Source organism: Panicum virgatum, chromosome 1K (genome assembly GCF_016808335.1).
Source record: "Panicum virgatum strain AP13 chromosome 1K, P.virgatum_v5, whole genome shotgun sequence".
Taxonomy (NCBI): domain Eukaryota; kingdom Viridiplantae; phylum Streptophyta; class Magnoliopsida; order Poales; family Poaceae; genus Panicum; species Panicum virgatum.
Window position 1 is genome coordinate 6,828,248 of NC_053136.1, and position 22,484 is coordinate 6,850,731.

At 43.9% G+C, this 22,484-nt stretch overlaps 2 protein-coding genes across 3 annotated transcripts; one reads left to right on the plus strand and one right to left on the minus strand.

Moving 5' to 3' along the window:
• Positions 1-2,476: 2,476 nt before the first annotated feature.
• LOC120675567 (anthocyanidin reductase ((2S)-flavan-3-ol-forming)-like) lies at positions 2,477-4,368 on the plus strand. Its single transcript, XM_039956797.1, has 6 exons — positions 2,477-2,748; positions 2,828-2,994; positions 3,067-3,258; positions 3,411-3,588; positions 3,697-3,919; positions 4,006-4,368. The coding sequence occupies exons 1-6, from the start codon at positions 2,625-2,627 to the stop codon at positions 4,151-4,153; spliced, it is 1,032 nt and encodes a 343-aa protein (XP_039812731.1). The 5' UTR covers positions 2,477-2,624; the 3' UTR covers positions 4,154-4,368.
• A 147-nt stretch (positions 4,369-4,515) lies between these two features.
• Positions 4,516-8,698, minus strand: LOC120675328 (calcium and calcium/calmodulin-dependent serine/threonine-protein kinase). Of its 2 annotated transcripts, XM_039956620.1 has the most exons (8): positions 8,556-8,698; positions 7,205-7,929; positions 7,066-7,120; positions 6,217-6,327; positions 5,890-6,122; positions 5,247-5,454; positions 5,051-5,110; positions 4,548-4,950 (listed from the first exon to the last, which is right to left on the minus strand). In XM_039956620.1, the coding sequence occupies exons 2-8, from the start codon at positions 7,900-7,902 to the stop codon at positions 4,771-4,773; spliced, it is 1,545 nt and encodes a 514-aa protein (XP_039812554.1). In that variant the 5' UTR covers positions 7,903-7,929; positions 8,556-8,698; the 3' UTR covers positions 4,548-4,770. The 2 variants fall into 2 exon arrangements, with proteins under 2 accessions (XP_039812485.1, XP_039812554.1); XM_039956551.1 differs by having other exon boundaries at positions 4,516-4,950; positions 7,205-8,676.
• Between the last annotated feature and the right edge of the window lie 13,786 nt (positions 8,699-22,484).

Genomic DNA, 22,484 nt, shown 5'->3' on the forward strand with positions numbered 1-22,484 from the left:
CTTATAAGAGTCAGAATCTTAAAAAATAAAACAAATATATGTACTACAAGCTTATAGATAAATTTAGTACCTAAGACTAATCAAAACTAACATTTGTGTTCATGAGATTTCTATATATTATTAAATGGTAAAAGTGGGTAATTTAGAAATATAGGCACACATTGTATGTGTCGATTCTTATTTAGGTAATTTGAATGTACATCTGAGAGGTCAAGTCTGTTTATTTTTAATAATGATATGGATGGGTAATTACATGCAAACTTAAGGCTACAAATAGATTAAATATTAAAACGGAAATTGATAATTTAGATTAAATTAAAATATATTTTATAGGAAAAAGTCTACATCACCCCTGACCTATCATGGCCAGTCTACTTAACCCCCTTACCTATAAAACCGGATATTCTACCCCCTGAATTATCTAAAACCATGTAAATAACCCCCTAGGGTTTATAGGTGGTTTTGCTTACGTGGCATTACACATGGATAGTGATGTGGCAAATATATATTTTAGAGTCCATTTCACCTCCTAAACTATTGGTAATCGTTTGTATAACCCCTCATTATATAAACAGGTATTTATTCTTTAAGTACACAATATCAACTAAATCATCACATACTTATAATGGTTTTTATATTTATTATAGATATGAAGCCCGTACCTTTTTTCATATCTTTACACAAAGTTGAAAAGTTAACTTTTTTTAATTGTGTTTCTAGATAAATATTTATTCTAATTCATTTGCTATTTAGTATGGCGCTTTTGACTGAGATTCTAACACTTTTCCCCTAGTCATCTGTGCACCATCTTAGAGTGGCTTGACAACTTAATATCACAATGATTCCATTTTGAATTCTCATCTCACATGTGCTCTACACCACAAAATAATATAAAAACCGCCATATATAGGGGATTATTTATATCGCAATGAGTACTGGAGGGGCTTAATCTCTATTTTATTAGGTGAGGGGGTTATATAGCCGAGTATCAGTTGTTTAGGGGGTGAAACATGACTTTGCCATGTCACAGCCCCAATGTAGTGCCATATAGGCAAAACCACTTATAAAACCACCCTAGGGGTTATTTACACGGTTTTAGATAGTTTAGGGGGTAGAATATCCGGTTTTATAGGTGAGGGGGTTAAGTAGACTGACTATAATAGATCAGGGGGTAATGTAGAATTTTTCCATATTTCATACTGACGGAGTGTGTGTCTGTTTAGATATTGGAATAGTTTTAACTGTGAGAGGCTACTAGGTGTTTCTGTTTTTTGAGAATTTTAAAGATTTTTCTAGCATTATGATTATTGATATGAAGGTTCAATTGGAGATCTTAAATTAGTAATAGTAAGATTAAATATGCATGCGCCTAGCTTTATCATCTAGTCAAGCAACCATGCCGGATAGCAAATTTTAATTATTTCAAAGGAGACATAAGTATTTAAAGATATGTGGATAAAATTGAGGACCAAGCTAATCAATACTGTAGCGCTTTCGTTTCCTCACTCATAAGAGCGCTGTTATTCTTTCTTTATTTCACATACATTTTTATTCTTTCATTCGTTATTTGGATTTTTTTATTTACTTTCGTTTTTGTTTCCATTTTCCCCTACGTTAAACATATTATTCTTTTATTTAGTGTTCCCATTGCCCGCTGTCTTTTTCTCCAATGTTCCATATCAGGTGCGCTAATTTTATCCTCTTTTTAGCTCATAGGCGAAGTGTATATTTGTTGCCCCAAGCAATGATAAATTATCAAGCAAAAGTATATACTCCCAGTTGTTTTTAAAACAAAATCTGCAGTTTCATGATAAAATTGTACATCCGAAAAAAAGCTTAATATGCTAAGCAAGGTCTTGTTTTAAACCACTCGTTGCAAGAAACATAATAATTGAATCTATTTTTTTTTTAGAAGTAGAGTTGCATATAAATTTAACTGTTGGTTTGGAAACCATGACTTTTGAAGTTACAACTATGCTAATGTGAATTGATTGATGTTATGCACACATACTCCCTCCGTCCTAATTTATATATCGTTTGACCCTTTTTTTACATCAAATTTGACTTTCTCATCTCATTCAAAAATTGATATAATCATCATTTATTTTTATTGTGATTTAGTTTAGCATATACTATAATTTAACTATGATTTTAATTTTTCTATATTTAACAATTTTTTTAATAAAACAAGTCAGTCAATTTTAGTATTAAAAAGTTAAACAATCTATAAACTGGGATGGAGGGAGTAAGTACAATGAAGCAGCATGCCCATGCCCAATATGAGGAAGCGCAAATAATTGGGCCGAATATAAAGTTATAATCTGAAGAATGAGGAAGGAACTTCCGCAGCTAGACTTGACGACTTGCGATGCGAGATTGTGAGATGCGACTGGCCTGTGTAAGTGTAACCGCTCCCGGCGAAAAAAAAAACACAACGACCTCTGAACAAAATCACCTTGTCTTGCACTCAAAAAAATCACCTTGTCTTGTCGACAGTTCGAAAAGAAATAAAAAAAGGGAATCGCCTTCTTGACGTTTGCCAATCGCCAACCACCGTCTTGCTGAAAATTTTGCTAAAAGCGAGCGAGTGAATCCTCGTCTTTCCGGCCCTTTGTTGACCGGCGATGTCGGGCGGCGACAAGCAGACGACGGCGTGCGTGACCGGCGGGAACGGGTACATCGCCTCCGCCCTCATCAAGACGCTGCTGCACAAGGGCTACGCCGTGAAGACGACGGTCAGGAACCGCGGTTCGATTTCTTGCCGACGACCCATTCCCGCGAGAATCTGAACTCTTTTTACTGTATCTGAATCCCTCTCCCGGCCCAGATGACATGGCCAAGAACTCGCACCTCGAGGACTTGCAGGCAATCGGCCCCCTGCAGGTCCTCCGCGCCGACCTGGATGAAGACGGCAGCTTTGACGAAGCCGTCGCCGGCTGCGACTACGCCTTCCTCGTCGCTGCTCCGATGAACCTCAAATCGGAGAATCCTGAGGTGCATAAACGGACTCAAAATCACAGCTACTTGTACTGCCAATTTTCAGTTTACTGAGTTTTGCGATGGCAGAAAGAGCTGATCGAGGCCGCCGTCCGTGGAACCCTGAACGTCTTGAGGTCGTGCGTGAAAGCGGGCACCGTGAAGCGCGTGGTCCTGACCTCGTCGGCGGCCGCCGTCTCCACCAGGCCGCAGCTGCAAGGCGACGGCCACGAGCTGGACGAGGAGTCCTGGTCCGACGTCGACTACCTCACTGCCAACAAGACTGGCCTCTGTGTACGCTCGCGGCTCGCACACCACCACCACACCCTGACACCCGCATAGGTTCAGTTCATCAGACATCATTCAGTTCTGCTAGCTGCACTGTACATTCTGAAACGGAATGATGTGTCCATTTTGCTGATGGCGCGCCGTGCTCATCTGCGCCGCCGCAGGCGTACCCGGTCTCCAAGGTGCTCGTGGAGAAGGAGGCGTCCAGGTTCGCGCAGGAGCACGGCATGAGCCTGGTCACCGTCTGTCCCCCCGTCGTCGTCGGCGCGTCACCGGCCAGAAGGAACCACACCAGCGTTCCCGCCAACCTCTCTTTGCTATCCGGTGAGAAGCAGAATAATTTTCTGTCGAAGCGCCAAGCCAGAAGCCACCCACCATCCATGAGACCATGATACGTGCGCAAGTGTCCTGGTAATTCTGCGTCATTTTCAGGTGACCAGGCAGCGTTCGCGGTGCTGAAAGCCATCGAGAGGGACACCGGCTGTATGCCGCTGGTACACGTGGACGACCTCTGCCGCGCCGAGGTGTTCGTCGCTGAGGCGGCGGCGGCGGCCGCGGGGAGGTACATCTGCTGCAGCCTCAACACGACCATCGTCGACATCGCCCGTTTCCTGGCACACAAGTATCCACAGTACAATGTGAACACAAAAAATCTGTAAGAGGATGGGTTTCAGAGCTGTGAAGTCTTGCACCTCAGTTTGCACTGAATACTGACGAACGATCTTCGCCTGCACTTGGCAGCTCCGTCGAGGTGCTTGAGAAACCCAGAGTGTGCCTCTCGTCAGCAAAGCTCATCAGGGAAGGGTTTCAGTACAAGTACAGGACCCTGGATGAGATATACGTCGACTTCGTGGAGTACGGGAAGGCTCTGGGCATTCTGCCCAACTGATGTGTGATGCTCCTCCTCTGCTTTTCGGTCGGTGGTAATCAGGATTCAGAACACCAAAACCATGTGGCTGCAGAATAAATCTCGGTTCGTTCAGTTTGTATAAAACTAGAGATGTGGCCAGTGTCAAGAAATAATTGTCGCAACAAAAGACTTGTACAGATTGAAACAGCAAGACCTAAATTCCGCCATTTCAACCCTCTCACTCGCAGACTGTTCTTTACGGGCTTAGTATAACTGTAGATCTCTGTCATGTCGCCCGTTGCACGTACAAAACATCAACAAAAGTTAGTAGCAATTACGCATTCAGAGTGCAACACAACGTATCCGTTATCAACACATAATAGCTAAAAGGTAACCGTATGTGCCTACCCAAACCAAAGCATTGTTCTGATGATGCATTCCGCATGCGCCTTTATGGCAAACATGTAAAAAAGAAGTAGCAAGACGTTTTGCATCATCTCTGTTCTGTTCATTGATAGTAGTTTATCTCAATCTATTACTCCCTCCCTCCCCTTTTCATCAAAACTACTTGACCTGATACAATCGAAAAAGACGAAGAAAGAAGTAAAAGCACGTTCTCAGCAGGAGGCTGGCTAATGACAGATTACAGTGTCGCTCTACTGCCCCGGCCGTAGGGAGGAGAGGACAACGTCCTGGAGGGAGCTGTCCTTCTGCATCGCGGCCTTGAACTCATCCAAGGTCACCTTGCCATCACCATTGGCATCCATCTCGTCGAATATCTCATCCAGCTTCCCAGGCTCCGTGATGTCAGTGGGGAGGCACTCCTCTGGCAGCGCCTGGAGCGGGCCCACAAACAAACAGCATCAGAGGTTACATACAGCTTCTGTCAATTCTCTGGCCCAAAATCAAAGAGCACAACAAAGACTTGGCGCTTACTCTCAGCATCGCCGCCAGCTCTTCCTTGCTGATGCAGCCTGACCGGTCGGCATCATACATCTGATTGAGATGTTATTTCAACAAGGGCATTTGTTATGGATAATTACGAGACACTGATTCGTATGCAACAGCGTGTTCTGTTCTGTCCAGCAATCTATACTTATTGCTAATAAAGGGTGCGCTTTGAGTTATTTACCTGGAAGCAGAGCTGGAGTGCGTCGCCGCCGCGAGAGTTCCTCAGGCTAGATAGTCCACAAAGGATCTCCCTCATGTCGACTGTGCCATCACGGTTGTTGTCAAACAGGTCAAACACGCGTGGGGCTAGAGGGATCAGAGGGTCCATTTTCATCGCCTTTAGAACCTGCTCAAACTCTGCCAGTGTGGCGTTCTCTCCGTCAGCGCATCTGCAGCAGGAGATCAGAATCAAGTTCTTCACTAACAATTAGCATAACATACCGAGTGTCCTACAAAAAAGGTTTCAGAACTATGCAGATTTTTACCAAGGACTCTTATTGTTGGAATTTTCAGGCGAAGAAAAGAATAATGCAAGTTCATTATGATTAAATACCCTTTCAATGGGAATGCGCTATCATTTTCATAGTACAGCTTCTGAACTATCATAACTTGATATAAGGACATGCCTAGCATAATTGCAATGCACTTCCCTTGAAAAGTACATTATTCTAATGCTTCGAACTGATTTAGGAGGATATATGGATGTAAGATACATTTTTGAGCAGCTATAATCTTCAGCCTCATCTTATTGATAAATGAGAATGCCAGAATCAAAATTCAAGTAATAAATAAGATCAAGATAAAAATTCCTTATACGTACTCACATTCGTGCAAAATTAACCCGCAGATTGTCTAGCTCTTCTGAGCTAAGGTCATGGGTTCCTAAAAGGTTCCTCAGCCTTTTTGTCCTCAATGCCACCTTGCTGCTAAGGACACTGGCAATGGCTGCTGCCCGCAATTTCCTTCTAGCATTGAACTTCTGCAGTTTTGAGACGACCTCTGCATCCATGAGATCTTGCTTTGCGCAGTCTCCTATCACCCAAGGGTGCCGCAGAAGCTGGTTCAAAATGATACATGGTACGTGAGTTAAGTAAAGTTGTATGTCATTCAAATTTGCCAATATGGAGGGGGGGAGGGAGCATGAGACAGACATCACTTGCTGTTGGCCTCTTGTAAGGTTCAACAGAAAGAAGACTGGAAATCAGATCTTTAGCTGATGAAGATATAGTTTTCCATGTATGATCCTGAAAACTGAATTCGCCCTGAGAAAAGAATGATAAACACACAATGTCAGAGAAAGGCCTCATGCTACATTCTGTTGATTTTGAAACCTCGCTTTTTCAAGAACAAATGATCCATTTGCTTTTCGAGAGACATCTGGCACAGTGTTCATCTAAACTCATGTACTCCACATATTTTTTCCCTCAGCAATTGGTTGGAATTTTGCGAGCTATGCACTAAGAAATTATTTAATACCCAGGGTAAAAGGAAAGCCTATTAGGTACTGATTTAACATCTCAATGGGAGTTTAGCCATAGAAATGTGACAAATGGCAGGACAAACTAAAATTTAAGTGCCAACAGCTACCACAAGAAGATAATTCAGAGCTGATTGACAGGCCTGTTACCATGCCATATGACATTTGCTCCAAGCCAGCTGATGACAGGTTCAAAGTCATGCCTACGTTATCTAGTGCCTCCTAGGTAACCTTTCCTTTTAAATGTCATTTAGGATGAAGGAGCATATAAAAGGTAGTCTATTGATATAACAGTGAAATGATTCTGGTTTTGCTTTCGAATTAAAAGATTTTTTTAAGAAATTGATTTAACTCCCATTTCCATTAGAAGGGAGCCAATATGTACCATATTGTTGGAGACTCAGCAGGTTGTAGAACTGATCACAAGATGTTTTTTTTAAAATGATAATCAAGGTATTTCCAAACACCAATGAACTCAAATATAGTAGCACTGTATCCAGAGGTTATCTACAAAAGGACTTACTTGCAGGATCCTTTGCTGCTTTTCTCGATTGGTTGCAGCATGAAATGGTGGGCATCTGAAATACACAATATAAAATCCCTCAAACCTTGAACAAGATATCAAAACAAAGAGAATCACAAGCACAGGTGCTCAAACATACCCAGATAAAAGGATATACAAAATGACCCCAACAGACCACATATCACTTGCAGCCGAAACATCCTGCCTTGAGAGCGCTTCTGGTGAAACATAATCTATAGACCCAAACAGAGTCACAATCGGGTCACTAAAATCTTCAACAGAACTCAAACCAAAATCCATGATCTTCAGCGTGGAATCTTCATTCTTTTCAGAGAACAAGCAGTTCTCTGGCTTCAAGTCCCTGTGTATGATGTTTGCCTTATGAAGAGCCTCCAGCCCCCTAGCAATCTGGCGAACGACAGCGGCGGCATCAAACTCCGAGTACCGGGCGCGACCAACGATCCTATCAAACAGCTCACCACCAGAGCAGAGCTCGAGGATCAGGTGCACGCCATGCGCGTCCTCATACACGTCATGCAGGCCGATGACGTTGGGATGTGGCGCGACGCTCTCCACTATCCTCCTCATAACGAGAATCTCGTTGGTGAGCAGAGCATCGGAGATGGATACCTGCTTCCACATTGGAAGGCTACTCTTTGACCCTTGCTGTGAGGCCCCCATCATGGCCGGGCCAAGCCTGCGCAAGGTCTTTATGGCAACCTGGGTCTTCCCTCCCGACTTGCTCACACCCTTCCTCACAATCGAGAACCCTCCTCGGCCAAGGACATCAGCAACTTCATAGTCATCGGACAGCTTTCTGCTCTCAGTCTTGGACATTTCCCCGCAGCAAGTTTATGCAAGGAGCTGAATACTAGCAGTATCAGGTGCTGAATTGCTGACTGATGAGAGGCCACAGAAAATGGAAAACTAGTAGTACGCCAGCAAAGCAACAACCTTTTTGCTTTGGACAAGAGGAAATTAGAGTGGCAAGCGCTGGATGAACAGCAAATAGACCATAACAAGGAGAAAGATTGAGAAAGAGCAGGACAGGAACTGGGTGTAGCAGTTGGTAGTAGAAAGGGGCGTAGGAACAAAATGAGGGAGTAGAGGGCATATTGTAAATATAGAGGAAAGTGACATGTGGAACAACCAACACAATGGAATAAACCCATAGAGGGTTTTGTTTATGTGCTGATGGCAAGATGACAAGAATTAAACAAATGGGTGGTTTGGTTGCTACGGCTCAAGGGCGGCCTTGAATTGGTCTTCACTCGGTGAGGCTAATTAAGTTTAACACTGAGCCAATCATGTGCATAAGAAAGACTGAGTCAATTGCTCAAGGATTGGGATAGGCACATGAGGCTGTCTTATGCTAGTGATCGATCTAAAGCCGACGCCGACGAGGGGAGAGGGGTGCGTTTCGATGGGCAGATCAGGCCGTAGCACCGGCGGGCGCAGAGCGACGAGACCGACGAGGGGTGCGGTCGTACCTGTCGCACGCGCCGCTCTACAGAGTTCCGCATTCGCCGAGCTCGAGCGGCAGCCGCCGCTCAACGCCGCCGCCGTTGAGTCGCCCCCGTCCATGGAGTGGCCCGGCCTGCACTGCAATCCGCGACGCGCTTGGGGATAACGAACGGGCATCGCCGTCCATCACGCATCCTACGGTAGGGTCGCAACCAACGATGACAAGCGAACAAACGCTGTGCGGGGCGGCCCATAAACGCAGCTCAATTCAGCCCATTTGCAGATATTTTTTTTGGTAATGACTATATAACAGCCGGCCGTTTTTTTGTCCGATGGAATGGCCAATTCGATCCACCGTCCATCGTCCATCCAACGAGCCGATCCAATGTTTCGCCATTTGCACGCGGCGCTCGGCCCCTGACAGTCTAGTCCCACCTTATAGAAACCAGAGGGAAATTTATTGAAAACATCGGGTCGCGCGCCTGTTCATTTCTTCTACTCATCTTCTCTCTCTAGGTTTTCTCTCTCTCCTCCATCTGCTCTCGCACCCATCGGCGATTTTGACCGTGCGCATCTGGACACGTAGCGGGGAATCGGCGCGGGGTTGAAGTGGAGATCATACCCAGGTGAGTGTTTCCTCCCGTGCAGTATCATTTTCGATCCACGGCGGTTGATCCAGGATTTCGTTGTGTTTTTTTTGGTTGAGGTCATCGCCTCGAGCAGCAGGAATCCGGAGGGGTGGAGGGGGCGGGGGAGGAGTGCAGGAAATGCAGATCAGATAGGTGAGTTCATCCCCATCCCGCGCACCCCTGAATCTCTCTACAAGTCGTCTATGATTTTGGGGCTTTTTTGGTGATCTGCAGCAGCAGCATCTCGTGGCTCGGAATCTGGCAGAGCAGAATCAGAATTGAGGTTAGCGATCCCACATACCTCTCCCTTCCTATAGCTGAAATCCCCGTCCCCCTTTTTGTCTCTGATTTTTGCTGTGGTTTTTGGTTGCAAGGAGACATCAACATCTCCCCACGCGCTCTGCCTGTGCTCCTCTGCAATCTGGTGGGGGAAAGCACAGGGTCAGGTGAGGGGTCTTTTTTTTTGTGCGATGTGTTCTTCTAGACCCCTTCCCCCTTGTTCATACGTGGTTTTTGCTCAGATTTCTAACACATGAAGGTTTTGTTGCGGTCTCTGCCAGAGAAAAAAATTGCACACGAGTGAGTCAAACTGACCCCATCCCATTTTTTTGGTAGCTTAGATATATGTGTTTTTTTAGTCACTAGGTTCATGCCCGTGCGTTGCTACGGGCAGAAAAAAATAACCGCAGCACAAAGATTATTCACCAAAATAGCAATGTTATGTAACATTGTCAACCAAGCATGAACAAATAACACAAACGCATAATTAAAACGGTGCCATAAATATAGTTTCTCCATTGTGCATTTATGAAAAGAAAGTGCTTAAGGCATACATAATTTGTGCAGGATGCTTAATTGAAACTATTTCATCCCCATACAAAATTTCTTTTGTCTGGTACCTGATAATTTCAGCTAAGTCTACTTAAACAACGGCGGGCAAGTACTCAAACCAGAGGCGGAGCCAATGGTGGGTCTGGAGGGGCTCCAGCCTCTCCTACCGCCATTGGACTCATGGAGTTCCTCCTAAGCCTCTTCTACAATTTTTGTCATAGATGCACTGCGAGGTTAAAGTTATCTATAAGTGGAAATAAGCCCCTCCTAAGAATTATGCTGGATTCGCCAAACTATTCTCCTTGTATTTGCTTTGGCATTTATTCATTGAGATCAGAAATAATGTGCCAATGATCCTATCAGTGGACTGTTTGTAAACAGAGCACCTTTTTTATCTTCCAGAAAAAAAACAAAGATGCTTTTAGCATTTATCAGTTGTGAAACTGTCTGGATTGAAGGAAAAGCAATACCTGTTCAACCAGACATAATTAATCCGAAGATACAGATTGTTTCAAGTGATTTCTCCAAATTAAAGTAAAAAAACATGAAACCACTTATCTAATCCAGTTGACCAGCAGAATCCCATCACCAAATAAGAAAGAGGATCACAAATCGAGAAGCATTTCAGCTAGCAGTGGATAGCTGTAGGCAACAAATAAGTGTGTATTCAAAACATGGAGGTCTAGACTCAATCAACTAAACTGAACAACTCAAGAGAGCAGGGGAAAAAGTCATTGTCGCCAGAAAGATTTTGTACCTTCGAGGGGCCTCTTTTTTGGGACAAACCATCACCTTTTTTTTCCAAATGCGGTAGCAGCCTGCTGCTGTCTTGTGGGATTCAGCATCACATTTCTTCAAGATCAGAAAATTGCTCAACATCACTGTGTAACATAGCCAGCGAGTATTCCCATATCCCATGAGATAGTTGAAACGAAGGAATACATGAGTAAATACATGCATGCAGAAAGCACCATACATGTGCAAATATAGAAAAGCTAAAACCTTGGGTAGAGAAAGGTTGTCCTCTCTGTGTCGTTCATGTAGCTATTCAGCAATTGCGGGTGATATTCCAGTTTCTACGGAATATCAACTCCCTTATCTCTTCATTTGACATTCTTTTGTGCTCAAAGTCAAATTGCACTTTTTTGATTGGCTGACAGGATGGCTCTCTTTCAACCCTGGCAAGACCTTTGAAGTATGGATCACGCAATGCCTGACACAAAAGGGTATTTAAAGAACCTCACAAACACTTAGGATTACCAAGTAAGGTTGCAAGCAACATCACATGCCCAATTTCATAGAGGAAAATGAACTGAGGCAGTAGAAAAAATTAATGTAGCAGAGCACCAAAGGATTACCTCTTCTGCAGTTGAACGTCCTTTGGGTCAAATGCTAATAGCTTTTCTAACAGTTTAAGTGCCAAAAGATCTGCATTGGGAATCTTCTGAGAAAATGGAATCTTCTCAGAAAATTTCTAGCACATGAAGGTTTTGTTGCGGTCTCTGCCAGAGAAAAAAATTGCACACGAGTGAGTCAAACTGACCCCATCCCATTTTTTTTGGTAGCTTAGATATAGGTGTTTTTTTAGTCACTAGGTTCATGCCCGTGCGTTGCTACGGGCAGAAAAAAAAATAACCACAGCACAAAGATTATTCACCAAAATAGCAATGTTATGTAACATTGTCAACCAAGCATGAACAAATAACACAAACGCATAATTAAAACGGTGCCATAAATATAGTTTCTCCATTGTGCATTTATGAAAAGAAAGTGCTTAAGGCATACATAATTTGTGCAGGACGCTTAATTGAAACTATTTCATCCCCATACAAAATTTCTTTTGTCTGGTACCTGACAATTTCAGCTAGGTCTACTTAAACAACGGCGGGCAAGTACTCAAACCAGAGGCGGATCCAATGGTGGGTCTGGAGGGGCTCCAGCCTCTCCTACCGCCATTGGACTCATGGAGCTCCTCCTAAGCCTCTTCTACAATTTTTGTCATAGATGCACTGCGAGGTTAAAGTTATCTATAAGTGGAAATAAGCCCCTCCTAAGAATTATGCTGGATTCGCCAAACTATTCTCCTTGTATTTGCTTTGGCATTTATTCATTGAGATCAGAAATAATGTGCCAATGATCCTATCAGTGGACTGTTTGTAAATAGAGCACCTTTTTTATCTTCAGAAAAAAACAAAGATGCTTTTAGCATTTATCAGTTGTGAAACTGCCTGGATTGAAGGAAAAGCAATACCTGTTCAACCAGACATAATTAATCCGAAGATACAGATTGTTTCAAGTGATTTCTCCAAATTAAAGTAAAAAAACATGAAACCACTTATCTAATCCAGTTGACCAGCAGAATCCCATCACCAAATAAGAAAGAGGATCACGAATCGAGAAGCATTTCAGCTAGCAGTGGATAGCTGTAGGCAACAAATAAGTGTGTATTCAAAACATGGAGGTCTAGACTCAATCAACTAAACTGAACAACTCAAGAGAGCAGGGGAAAAAGTCATTGTCGCCAGAAAGATTTTGTACCTTCGAGGGGCCTCTTTTTTGGGACAAACCATCACCCTTTTTTTTCCAGATGCGGTAGCAGCCTGCTGCTGTCTTGTGGGATTCAGCATCACATTTCTTCAAGATCAGAAAATTGCTCAACATCACTGTGTAACATAGCCAGCGAGTATTCCCATATCCCATGAGATAGTTGAAACGAAGGAATACATGAGTAAATACATGCATGCAGAAAGCGCCATACATGTGCAAATATAGAAAAGCTAAAACCTTGGGTAGAGAAAGGTTGTCCTCTCTGTGTCGTTCATGTAGCTATTCAGCAATTGCGGGTGATATTCCAGTTTCTACGGAATATCAACTCCCTTATCTCTTCATTTGACATTCTTTTGTGCTCAAAGTCAAATTGCACTTTTTTGATTGGCTGACAGGATGGCTCTCTTTCAACCCTGGCAAGACCTTTGAAGTATGGATCACGCAATGCCTGACACAAAAGGGTATTTAAAGAACCTCACAAACACTTAGGATTACCAAGTAAGGTTGCAAGCAACATCACAGGCCCAATTTCATAGAGGAAAATGAACTGAGGCAGTAGAAAAAATTAATGTAGCAGAGCACCAAAGGATTACCTCTTCTGCAGTTGAACGTCCTTTGGGTCAAACGCTAATAGCTTTTCCAATAGTTTAAGTGCCAAAAGATCTGCATTGGGAATCTTCTGAGAAAATGGAACTGGGTCTTTCTTTCTCATGCTGCTCAAGTACCTTCTTGCTTTCTCATTCCGAACTTGAAAAGGAATTAAAAAATGAAATATAGAACAACAAAGACAAGCATTTATATCTCCACCTAAATATATACAGAGTTATTTAACAAGACAATGGTGAAATGTAGTAACATGCCACGATAGAACTCATTGTCAAAGGGGGGGGGGAATAATATGCTCAAAGAATCCTAATTGCTAACTGAATTCCTCTGTCAATATAGTGAGCATTTGTATGATATAACTATAGGGCTCACCATGGAGAAGGAGGATCCAAAAAGCTCGGGATCTTTGTATCTTGTTGCAACATAATCCTGCATGGCATATGTATCAAATTCGATATCCATTATCATTCAATCCAATAAACAAAAGAACAGACCCCCCCCCCTACATACCATCCCAAATACTGTTATTGGGGTATCTATGAATGCAACTCGTGCTAGTCCAAAGTGACATATTTTCAGTTTGTAGTTAGAGTTCGCTAAAATATTCTTGGGCTTCAGGTCATCATGATAAACATTAGCTGCAATTATTGAAGGTCAGTGTCAGCTCAAATGATGGCTATGGACATAAAATACAATATGCAGTCAACAACTACCCAAATCGACTAATCCAAAGCATAATAACAACATGAAACAGTTATTGAACAATGAAGCAACAGAGCTTCAACAATCCATTTAGCGTTAGTAAGCTCATCGCAGGTGCTCCCAGCCCTGAAGCCCGAGTACCTCAGTTCCCCAGCAGGATCAATAGATTGACGAGAACCAGATTGAACCACTTGACAAATTAATAGATTGACGATAACCTAGCACAGGTCGCAGGAGGCTAGAAGAGGCAGGGGGAGTGACCGACGTAGTTGGTGTCAGGCGCGTCGCCGCCGATGCGAAGGAGCTCGATGAGGTCGTAGAACTGGCCGTGGATGTTACCTCAGATAGTGATGACGTGCCAGCGGTCCTCCGACACAATGTGACGACGGATGCCGGAACTGCGCGGCAGCGCGATGTGGCGGCTCATCGTGGCGACATCAGGCAGTGGACGGAGTGCGGATTAGCAGCGACCACCGTCTCGACGGGAGGACGGATGTCGGGAACTGTGCGGCGGCGCGATGTGTTACACGACATCTGGATTGGAGGGCGGAGCAGGGTTCTAGCAATTCAAAAATCAAAACAGGTTAGCTGCGGCGCCCCCTCCGGGATTGATTTTGGCCAATGATCAGCAGATCAGGGTGTGGATGGGACAACGGTGCTTACAGACCAGAGTTCGACGAGCCAATGGTGCAGTCCGGCGGTAGCGGCGTCGATGGACTGGTGGTGCAGGTAGTCGGGTCCGGCGGCGGCGGTGGTCCAAGGAGGCAGACTCGACGTGGTGTTTGGGTTTTAGACGGTGATGGCGAGGGGGAAATGCGAATGGGCGAGGCCGCGCACGGGGCCGGGGAGGAGGACGCGCACGGCGGTGGGCGGAGGACGGCGCGCGCAGCGATGGGAGAGGCGGCAACGGACGGGATCGAGATCCTGTTTTTTTTTAACGGAGGTCGCGGGATAGGTGGACGGGGTGGGGCGGATGGACGAAAACCAAATGACGAAGGACGAAAGACCGACTGCTGAATTTTTTGTCACTCTTAGCCTTTTTTTAGTAGTAGAGAAATCTGTTTTTTGGACATTTTGGCAGTAATTTTATTGGGGGATGGTTTAGGGAAGTAGAGGTTGTTTCAACATTTGCTGGTTGATTTTCGTATCCACCAGCAGAGATTTTAGTAGAAGTGCAGGGGGAGTGGGCTCAAATCCTCTGCATCGGGTCGGGGGGGGGGGGGTGAAAGGGCAGGGGCGTCAGACCATTTCGGAGACCCCCTTGAACATGATCTTCATTTTTACTTCATTTTCTTCACATTTTTACCCCACCTTCCAATCCACCTTAGTGTTTTCTTTATGTTTCAGCATATGTTGGTTGCGAATTTGAGGCCCTGGAGATGACACCGTCTTTTGCTGCTAGCTGGAAGGTGAGTCAAGCAGACGTCCCCACCTTTTCTCCAGTCTAGTATATGAAATGATATGTCTAGTTCCTCTCGCTGCTAGTGGGTGGCTTTTTATTGGGGGAACATCAGCACTTAGCACATGAAATGGAAGCTTCTACATAATCTTTAGCTTTCGACGTTGTGTTAGTTTTTCATAGCACAGACAAAGGCAGCTTACTGATGAAGAACACATTTCAAACAGTGTTCTTTCTAAATGGTTTTTACATAATATATTCATATTGGTGTGGGTGGCGGTGATAAGACTAATCTTAGCTTAATAATGCTTCTTTTTAAATTGGTAGGACATTTTTGCATATGTAGAATCATACACTTGTTTTTTTCTCGAAAATAACCTCGCATAATGTGATTTCACCTACTTCTGCGATACAAATAATAACCTTGCACACACCCACTAGCAGTAAAACATTTTTCTGGGCAACTTGCAGTTTCTGTTTTTTGTTTAAGAAATATTGATTACGATGACAACTACACTTTTTTACCCGCAATTATGCATATTCCTTGTAGCATTTCTATAGCTTCTGATAAGCAATTTTCAGTTTCCTTTTAGATTAAATTTGCATTCATCCATCTCTTTTACCGAGTTTATTTTTTCTGCATAGTCTTTGGCTTTTTGCATTTCTGCATGGAAGATAGTTTTTATCTTGCATTCCTCAAACTGGTTGCATGCATGTTCATAATTAGCACTCTAATAAATTTCAATAGGGATTTTAATACTATCCAACTAGCATTTAAAATGTTCACAAGAACCAATTTAGAAAAGTTTCTGCTTTTTGCTGATTAGTACATAAGCATTGTATGCAACTTATGCTAAACTAGCATTTTTATAAAACTTATAAGCATTTATAGGTAGGAATTAAGCAACAATATTATTACAGATGGGCAATAATATAGTTTCCAATAAGCATTTACACTATATGTAACAACAAAAATATCAACACTAGGTAAACATTTAGGCAATTTATATGTAGGAATTAGGGAATAATATAATTACAGATGGGCATGGACAAGCTCATCTGTTTGTGTCTGGTTTGCGGGTTAGTTGTACAACTAGGCATGGACAAGCTCACACAAGGCTTGAATTGGTGGATTTGCTGGCTATTAATACTGATTCAATTCCTTGTATTGCTATTAGCTATCCTCATCAATTTAGGTGATTTTGCTGGTTATTAATAGTGATTCAATTTTTTGTTTTGTTGGTTATCCATCTTCATCAATTTAGGCAATTTTCTGGTTATTCATACTGATTCAATTCCTTGTTTTGGTGTCATAGCAGACTCACACAAATCTGATGATAGTGTTGGTCCATACTGTTTTGGTGCTAGAGAATAAGGCCTGAAGATTTATATTGTATGAATTTTAGGAGGCATTTAAATTCTATTTACATATTATTTTAAATATTCCTTGCTTATTTCTCTATGCATTTTTGGAGCAGTGTGACTTGGTTGACCTACAAATCTTACACTCATTCCTCGTTGCCTGGGCATTCATCCCCTTAGATATCACATTTTCCCTTTTTTTGCCATTTGACTATCGATCGTGGTAGGTTGTGTATGTTTGATGATGTAGTTGCACGACCAGTGCAATTAGGTTAGTTGGGTTATCAAAAATTATAGTTGAGATATCACCAATATGACATGCCTAGAGGTGCATCTGATTAGTTATTGAACTTTATAAGGCTGTTAGAAAGTAATACTAGATATGAGAGTAGGCAATTAAATGTACTTCATTAGGTAATAATGTTGTTCTGGATTAGCAAATTATGTAATTATTTGAGGCAATAATACGATTCTTGATTAGGTAATAATATGATCAGAAATTTTAAGCAATGTTATGTTTCTGAATTAGCAAAAAATATGATAATGTGGGTCATATAGAACTAGCAATGTTTGTTACTAGAGGTATTTAGCCTTTGATGATATTTACTCCTAATACTAACTGCATTTACTATTCTTTCACTAATCTGTGTTTTCTTTTCTCATTTCAATCACAAAAAAATGGAGTTTGGAACTTGAAACCTGATTTTCCTTTTCTTTTTGTCTGCAAGATTCCTCAACAAATCAGCACTATAACCCGCCATGTAGCTGTAAGGCTCCCATCATTGTATTTTTTTTGGGTGCCAAGGTGAGCTTTCCTCTGCCTCTCACCTTTGTGCTCCCACCACTGTCCTGTAAGTATCAGCAATATAAGTCATTTTAAAAGGCAATAATGTGTTTCTAAACAGGCTGATCAGTGTTTCTTGGTCAGTCAATTATGCATATTCTTTTTCTTCCCGATTTCTTACTTAACCAGCATCGAAATCCCTAATGAATGTATTTTTTGCATTTAATCAGGTCTACAACATTTCATTATACATACGGGGATGGAGGGCAATGAGGTGTATCAACCCATCAGTTCGGAAACTTCAACACACGTTGTTTAGTTTGTCCATCAAAAGCAACTTTTCAACACACGTTGTTTAGTTTGTCCTTCAAAAGCAACTTTTCAGCATCACAACAGATCTGTCCTGAGGCAATGTGTGTTTGTGCTAATAGGATTTTGTAGTTCTTTCTTGTGAGATGCATGCGTATCACAACAGAGTCATGAAAATTTAATATTTGCCTGTGATGTAGTTTTTTAGTCAAGAAATGAGGGAGAGGCAAATCTATGTGTAAATAGACTCCTGTAAACTAAATTGATATGCTTATGACATTTTACAGTTTGGTATAATATGTATGTATTCTGAATAAAATTATATATTCTATCCATACAGTGTTTTCTATTTAGGAATCACCAGTGTAGTTTTTTTTCCAAAAAAAAAGCAGATAAAAATGTGATACCCCGATTGCCAAAAAGGGGATAGGCCGTACGGCCGGCCTAATTTACGGCCGGCCCATGTCCTTTTTTTAAGCCCAATAAGCTAATTTAGTTGGCAAAATTCCCATCATCATCGATCCCCAATTCCCCATTCTTAACGTCGCCTAGCTGTCATGGACTCTGGTACAAAGCATTCTTAAACGCCCACGCGGTCGTTAAGGACGTGAAGTGATCATTAACCCACTGATCGATCAACCACCTTTAATTCTACTGATTGCTCCGCAGTCCTAAAAAAACCCCTGCGTGTTTTTCATGGGCAAGCTAGCTGTTCAGTTGAACTCCTACCGAACCTGGTCGACGACGTTATGTCACCGCGTCGTCGTCTACCTGCCGCTGCCGCCTGCCGGCGGAAGGCCCTTGTTTGAAAAAGACTTTTCTTTTAGGTCTCCTAGGGCCCATGATGATTAACCCAAATGTTACTTACTGTATTTTATTAACTCAAAAAAAATTACCGTATTTTATTTCGGATTGAAACAAAATGCAGTAACATTTGGGTTAATAAATGCATTGGTACGAAGCACAGCCGCATCCAGGCTGCCACGCACACGGTCCAGCAAATACGAGCCATAGTACAGGCTCAGCCAGCGAACTGCGAATACGAGCACTAGTACAGCCGGCGCGCCAACTGGATTCGCCGACAGAGTCAGCTGTCAGTGCTTTTGTTTTGTTTTTTTCCCTCTTCATCAAAGCAAGCAATTGGTTTTCAAACGCATTTTATATTGCTCAGCAATAATGACGTCAACTAATAATTACTGATTATATTTCTGATCAGTAACCCAAGTGATTGGTGGCTATAATCAGGATCTTTCTGAAAGAAGAACAGGAAATGTATTTTAGGGCGTGATTGGTTATTTGCACTATTCCTAGCCTGGGTAGGAGACATGCATGGTCAGCCCAAGCCAGGCTTATGCTGGAATTTTTGCCTTTGTTTGGATGGCTGCATTAGTACTCGGGTTGTATTGGTGGAGCTGGACTTTGGTTGTTTGGTTGCCTGCTTATGGCCATTCCCTTTCTCCAAACTTTCCTTCTGTTCATCCCGAGCTCAAGCAGAATCCCCATCGGCGGCCAAAATCCGATCTAACTCCGGCCATATCTCTCCAGTCCCTCGCACACATAGCACTATAACATCCCTAGCTCACTCCATGGCACATTCACCCTCCAACTCAGCCGCTCCCTTGCCGTGAATTTCAGATCATGTGGCGCCATTGCCGCCCAAGCCGAGCTCCACCCCCCACCGATGCTGGACACCTCCGGCCCTTGTCCTTGTTATCCAACCCCTCAAACGGAACTCTGGTGAGCTCCTGCTTCTCGTGGCTTTGCTAGCTTGTGACGTTCGCCACCATAGCACCGGGAACTCAACCGTGCCATGCGCTGCGGAGCAGGTGCTACCCAAGTTGGCCGCGGCACACGCGCCACCGCGGCGCCGTCCTCCGGCTTTGGCTGGGCACCGCCACCTCCTAGCTTCGTGGTGGGGAGTGGCGGGCGGCACTGCGCGGTGGCGGTGTCGACGTGGTAGTAGCCCCGGCGCTTGCGGTACGTGAGTTGCGACGGCTGCGGGCGATGATGGTGTTGGTGAACGAGCGGGACGAGAACGCGGTGGGCTAACGGTGGCCAGACGGGGCTCAATGCAGCCTGCATAACCTGAGATGGAGCTCAAATGCATCTCCCACAATGCAGGCCGTACCACACCTTTTGCATGGCTAAGGATTCTATTCACCCATCAAAACAAATCGAATCTGCACTATACAAGCCTGGCTAGCCCCTAATGCACCCTACCAATCACACCCTTAGGGAGCCAAGAAACGCAAAAGAAAAAAATCATAGTGTTTTTTCATATTTTAACTGAAGCCAAGAAATGTGTTCCTCCATCGTTGCTTTCAAATTAGTATTACTTTTTGTGACACTGATCATCAGTTCACCCACAACTTGACAAGTGTTTCGTTCTTCCGACAAGTCTCGGTGAGCTCCGTAACCCTGAACCAAGTGGGTGTCGACACCTAATTTGCTCACGGCAGGATCGTTATCCTTGGCGCTATTCCCAAATGCCAACTACTCAAAAAGTGAAAAGCACCCCCAAAACTAAAGCAAACAGGTTGATGCATCTGACGAAGACGTGCCAAATCTTACCGCCGGCTTGCATAAAGTTTGGTGTGTTGCTAATGAGAATCTATTTATCCCTTCGTTGATTCTTCAAAAAAATCTACGTGTTTAACCAAAACAAGGGCAGCTTTTTCAAAAATATATGAGAACAAAGATGATTGCTCTAGGAATATAGTTTGGTGTTTGAAGATTCTTGGCCAATCGATTTCATCACCAGCGATGGCTCATCAGAACATTTCAAATCGATCAGTACCTCACAAAAAGGGAGGCATATTCTTGGACCATGAAACTGACATGGTGCAAGGACAAATTCCTTTGCAAATTAAAAAAAAGACGTCATTGCTCTCCTAAATAAAGATAAAGCACAGTCTAAAAACTCCAGGGTTCAGCCGCCACTTCAACTTCTTTATTCAGTTTAGCGGCGCTGTTCAATCCAGGCATCGTGTATAGCTAATGATGCCAATGGTTGGATACTTACGATTAACACGCGCGGCAACTCCAGTCGTCCACAATCACAAGAACGTACCACTTCTCACCAACAGACATCACCCGAGAAGGACCGACAGTGTCCATGTGTAGCAACTCTCCAGGGTGAGAGGTCATCACCTGATTAACAGGCGGATGTGAAGTGGCAATCATTTTCCCGCGGCGACACGGATGGCAAACAAGGTCCTTTTCAAACTTCAATTTGGGCAATCCTCGGATCAGGCCAAGTGAGCTCAGTCTCGACAACAAGTCAAAGCTCAAATGTCCAAGTCTCCTATGCCACTTCCACAGATCAGAAGAAGGACCAGCCATCAAGCAATGAGAAGGGCCAAAAGGAGTTCCAGAGAAGTCAACCAAGGAAACCCGATCGCGAGGTGTAATCCGGCAAACCAAATCTCCCCTGGAATCCAAAACACGCGAACAACCCTCCTTGAAGCGAATCTCAACCCCCTCATCAAGAAGTTGCGAAACAGAGAGCAAATTAAAACCAAGATTCGAAACCAAAGCAACTTCTCTCAGGGTAAAGCGATCAAAAACTCGAACAGCGCCAAGTCCACGTACCTTTCCTCTTCCATTATCCCCGAACACAATGTACTCCTTTGAGCGCATCGGGGTGAGGCTGGAGATCATTTCCGGTCATGTGGCGCGAACAACCGGAGTCCATGATCCACCTATTCTCCAAGCCTCCGACCTGCACATCAGTAGTGAGACAAAGGGTGAGCAAATGTCTCAACACTGGGGTTAGCAAAGTGAGAAGCAAACCAGTGTCGAGCCATTTGCTCTGCAGAAGGGTTAGCAAAATCAGATAAAGCGTATCCCCTGTCCCGTCTACCGCGTGACTAACGAACACCACCGCGAGGAAAGCGTGGAGCCTCAAGACCTCCTCCAAAGCCTCGGTCCCGTGGTCCATAGCCGTGCTGAAAACGACCATGAGCACGACCGGCAAAGCGACCACCCGCTGGAGCATGGTAACCACCACCGTCTCCTTGACCTCCACCTACACGGCGCGCCCTAGCATCTTGCCTACCACCACGCCGAGAAGGACCATGCACCCGAGCAGAGTACATGTCCCCGTTCCGTCTCTCCTGCTCTCCCCTCACAGTCCGCTTCCTCCTGAAGCAAAACTCCTCCAGGTGACCTTCCCTGTCACAGAACTCGCAGTGGTACCTCACCTCACGCTTGGGAGGTGGAGGCCTAGCCTGCGGACGGGGAGGAGCAGCCCTCTTCTTCTGGGCAACCTGGGCTGTGGCAGCAGGGAGCGTGTCGAGGGGATTCCTCAGTGCATTGGGCTTTGGAACCCAAACCTGCTTCTGCGGAGGTGCTTTCGGTGGTTCTTTAAGCACACCATCCGCGGGGTCAACAAGCGAAGGCTGCGTGCTCGTGCTAGCAGTGTTTCCAGCAGCCTTGCCAATCTTACCATACAACCTGTCAAAGTCTAACTTCGTGTATGTGTAACCGACCCCAAACCCATCACCACGCTTGAACTGCTTAATCATCATGTCCAACTGCGGCTCACTGCTAGAAACCCAACTCAGAATCGCCCTAAGTTATGTGTTCTCATTCTCCAAGTTGACTTTCTCTACCGCAAGATTATCCAAATCAAAGATTAAACCAGGGCAAACAGAGCAGTCAATAGGTGGGCTAGACTCTATGACCTTAGTCTTTCCAAAAGACTTGATCAAAGCGTTCTTCTCCTCTAGCTCCAACCTAAGCGTGGGACAAAGCTTACAAGCGCCAAGCAAAGCAGGCCTAGATC

Bases quoted from the DNA above. Each gene is read 5' to 3' on its own strand.
- LOC120675567 (XM_039956797.1), top strand. From the start codon at position 2,625: ATGTCGGGCGGCGACAAGCAGACGACGGCGTGCGTGACCGGCGGGAAC. The intron at 2,749-2,827 runs GTTCGATTTCTT...CTCCCGGCCCAG, and splicing joins GACGACGGTCAGGAACCGCG to ATGACATGGCCAAGAACTCG. The intron at 3,589-3,696 runs GTGAGAAGCAGA...CGTCATTTTCAG, and splicing joins CAACCTCTCTTTGCTATCCG to GTGACCAGGCAGCGTTCGCG.
- LOC120675328 (XM_039956551.1), bottom strand. From the start codon at position 7,902: ATGTCCAAGACTGAGAGCAGAAAGCTGTCCGATGACTATGAAGTTGCT. The intron at 6,123-6,216 runs GTCTGTCTCATG...ATTTTGAACCAG, and splicing joins AGAGGCCAACAGCAAGTGAT to CTTCTGCGGCACCCTTGGGT. The intron at 5,111-5,246 runs GTAAATAACTCA...CATCTCAATCAG, and splicing joins CACTCCAGCTCTGCTTCCAG to ATGTATGATGCCGACCGGTC.